Below are 3,696 nucleotides of genomic sequence, written 5' to 3' on the forward strand. Positions count from 1 at the left end.
GTTCCATTTTCAAACAGACAGGCACTTGAAATCTGTTTATAATAAAAATATATGGTATACACTAAGATTCATGCAGGCTAATGTTATTTATAATGCTTTGATTTATGCTTATGTTTTTTATCCTTTTTCTTTTCCATTTTCTCCAACTTCCTGGAAACGAAAAATACAATGATCATTGATAAAAGCGGCGATAGCATAGTTGGGTGTGGAATGGATTACAGAGACAAATGTCCACAGGTTAAATTCCCAAAGACACACACTTTTGATTTTTATAAAATTATGTGTGTATTTTTTGTGAATTTCACTTACTTTAATGGTGATGAGAAACATTGTAAGAAAACCTGCATACTTGTGCAGCTCTCTATAAGAATTTTGAGGGTGTGTGTAGTCTACCAATCTGAAGTAGGCCAGCATGGAGGACAACGCCTAATGCCTCGCAGTAGTAAAGGCACGCGCCCAGCATGGGGACAGTGTATAATACAGGGCCGATATTATTATTATGTATTTGAATGACAGAAATTAAACATGAATTCAAATTTAGAGGCAACCGGGATATAAGTAGTCATAAAGAGAAATATAAGATTACAAGCAAAATATCACATACTTTAACAGTTTTTTTTTTTGTTTTTTTGTCAGTTGATTTATCAAATCCATCTCTGTGAGCGTTGATGTATCATGCTCCTCAATTTTTGTTGCAGAGAGAGGCAGAGCACCTGGTTTCATTACAAGTCCATTATCTCTCATTTGCTGCATGAGTGTTGGGACATCAGGTTTCTCTTCTTCTTCTTCTGGAGCTGATGTGGAAGCTTGAAGTGCTCTGGCCTCACTCATGGACAGTGAATACATTGAACATTCTTTATCTGTTGAAAAGAAATATAGATTACCAAATTACTGTTATACAATTTTAATTTCACTGACATACAAAGGAATATACAGCAAGTTAAAATAGACATGACTAAATAATATATTTAGCATATTTATGACATTACAATGTCAGGTACTTCATACATGCTCGTAAAGTTGCCTCCTCACTACTCCTGACATAAGGAATTTTATATGCTTAATCTAGTCTGAACAATCATTTATTTTTGGATAGGACAAATATAGTTATTACCTAGGGAGTCGCCAGGGGGAGGGCAGCTGCATCTCCCTAGAGATTCTAAAGTCTTAAGTCTTTGAATTGACTTAACCAATTCCATTCCTGATATTCCATATGCTGAATTATGCTCTGCCCCATGTTATCGTTAAAGCAGGCAAGAGGGAGTGGGAGAAGAACATATGCTCTCAACTTTACCTACAATTCATACTTTTCTCATCCTCCATATCAGGTTATCCCCCCTGGGCCATTGACTAGCGACGCTTTTGGTCATTACAACTTACCTGTATTAATATGTCCCCATTTATGACATTTAATGCATCTGACATTGCGAACCAAAATCCCAAACGGCTGGTCTCTGATTTCATTATCTCCTTTGCAGTAGCTCTCTCTAGGTGCATTATATTTACGCTGCCATTCAAATTTGTACTCCGGCTCGTTGTCTTCACGTTCCCTTTCTTTCTTCACACCAGGAGGTGGTTCATACATAAAATTTAAACTTAATTTATCTTTGCTTTCTTTACTCAGCAATGCTCTAGAAAGAAACATAATCTGTTCAATTGGGAAAATTTTATTCTTACTTGGAACCAAAAATATTAAACATTTCAATATTCATTTATAACTAATTTGCCAAACTTTAAAATTCATCTTTTTTCAACAATATAGTATAAGGAAAACATGCTCAGTGATCTTTATGTCAATATACATGTTAGTGCAATTTGACCTTATAATATAATTATTTAAGATTACATGTAATGTATTGGTAACAGAAGCCTCAGAAGATGAATTCTGTTTTAAGTTTTAGAAGGTAAAACTATTCCTTTAATTTTTTTACAAATAAAAATTAAATCTTGCAATTACTGTTGTATTACAAATCTAATAAACACTTTACTTGTTTTCATGTAATTCTTGTTCCTTTTCGTATTGAACACGTAATTCTTCTTGTTTTTTTTTGTATGCATCCGTTTTTTGCTCTGCCATCCAAACCTGGGACATATTATAATGTTAAATTACACAATATGAATTATACAATAACATGATTATAATAAGTAATAATATAAAATAGTAGTTACCCTTTTCAAGTTATCCCTTGAGGCAGGATGGAAGAACTTTTTGCACATGTAGTTATTAAAACCTTTACCCATTTTGTTAAATATGCACAGGCCTCAAGAACACAAAAGACTATTTGCGATAATTATTGGATAGAGGATAAAAATTAAATTATAACTCGCAAACCAAAATTCACAAAAACCTTGACAAAAACAAATGAATGAGGCAAAGGAATGAGTCCTGAATGCAGATTATAGCAAACATAGAGTAAGTAATATACTACGTCAGAATAAGTTAGAACCAAAGATAACTGACAAATTAAGGTACCAGGTCAAAAAGCCTAATACGTACTAGGTCTTCAGTCTTAGTCTGTTTATACACTACCTTTGAACGCAGTTTTAATTCTGAATGTAAACACAATCTTGCATAGAAGATAATTTACTTGCGTAACATCTATAGTAGTCTGTTTACTCCAAGAAGCTAAAATTGATTTCATTAAAATCTAATTATAGTTTAATACTGTTTAGTATAGACATTATTGTACCATTTAAGGAGTTTACTACAGCAGCAAAACTTTTTATAATAGTTGTTCTACATTTATAAAGTACTATAATGGACCAAAACTAGCTCAAGTGAACCAGTTCAAATGTGATCTGATTCAATTGAATACTTCCCTGTTATGAAATCATAACCGGGCTTAGACATTAGTTTTTCAGAATCTGAATACAGAAACGGAGTTAAAAATCTGAAAAACAGATGTTTGTCTGACTCGTTTTATAAATTTAGAAGTTTTGCCACATTCCAATTCGACATTATAAAGAAAGCTTTTGGTAATATTTATTTTAAAGTGAATAACAATTGAGTCGTTATAAAGAAACGTTTTTCTTACAAAATATTGACTCTTTATTTAGGAATAAATAAAATATGGATAGGAGATTATACTAGAGAATAGACAAGTAAATAAAAACAATAAAATATGGTGATATCAAATGTAGCTCACGGTTAATCGGCGGATTTAGTGCCAACACAGTTATTAATTTTAATTTTTAATTTATACTCAGCTCGAGGCCCCACGAAAGCAAAAAAAAAAATGACGTAAGGCCGGGAAAAAGTTCCCCGGTTTTAACTGTTTCGACAATAAGATTGTATTGTAAAAAAAGACACCGACTGAGGTACCGGGAGTTTGCCCGCTTCGCTTTCCCCTAACGTCGCCTCTGTCTATATTAATATATAAAGCCAAAGAACTTGTTTGCTTATTTGTATAAACGCGCAATATTTTAGTGGTTTTATATACATGCGACTTGCCGCAAGTCCTGAAAACTTAAAATTTGCAAAAGTTAGCTTGCCATGATTGTTTACATGGTAAAAATGTTTTTGAAAAAGTGCACTTTTTTTTTCTAAAATATGCTTACCTCACTTTACGAACAAAACAAGTATCGTATCGTATAGTGTAGCGAAAATGTATCGATAATGCGCAGAGCATAGTTCATTCTTCATTTGACGGAATTATTTCCTAATGGTACTAAGGACATGTACTATCACTACTTCTG

The 3,696-nt window shown here is 32.9% G+C and overlaps 1 protein-coding gene across 1 annotated transcript; it reads right to left on the reverse strand.

Moving 5' to 3' along the window:
• Window positions 1-22: 22 nt before the first annotated feature.
• On the reverse strand, window positions 23-2,396 carry LOC115443162 (corepressor interacting with RBPJ 1). The gene is made up of 5 exons (XM_030168442.2): window positions 2,170-2,396; window positions 1,989-2,083; window positions 1,381-1,631; window positions 605-860; window positions 23-150 (listed from the first exon to the last, which is right to left on the reverse strand). Exons 1-5 carry the CDS (start codon window positions 2,239-2,241, stop codon window positions 84-86), a joined length of 741 nt encoding a protein of 246 aa, XP_030024302.2. The 5' UTR covers window positions 2,242-2,396; the 3' UTR covers window positions 23-83.
• Window positions 2,397-3,696: the final 1,300 nt, after the last annotated feature.

The sequence above is a fragment of the Manduca sexta genome, chromosome 17, assembly GCF_014839805.1.
Source record: "Manduca sexta isolate Smith_Timp_Sample1 chromosome 17, JHU_Msex_v1.0, whole genome shotgun sequence".
NCBI lineage: Eukaryota > Metazoa > Arthropoda > Insecta > Lepidoptera > Sphingidae > Manduca > Manduca sexta.

Bases quoted from the DNA above. Each gene is read 5' to 3' on its own strand.
- LOC115443162 (XM_030168442.2), bottom strand. From the start codon at position 2,241: ATGGGTAAAGGTTTTAATAACTACATGTGCAAAAAGTTCTTCCATCCT. The intron at 2,084-2,169 runs GTAACTACTATT...AATATGTCCCAG, and splicing joins CAAGGGATAACTTGAAAAGG to GTTTGGATGGCAGAGCAAAA. The intron at 151-604 runs GTATGTGATATT...TTTCGTTTCCAG, and splicing joins CAAAAAAAAAAACTGTTAAA to GAAGTTGGAGAAAATGGAAA.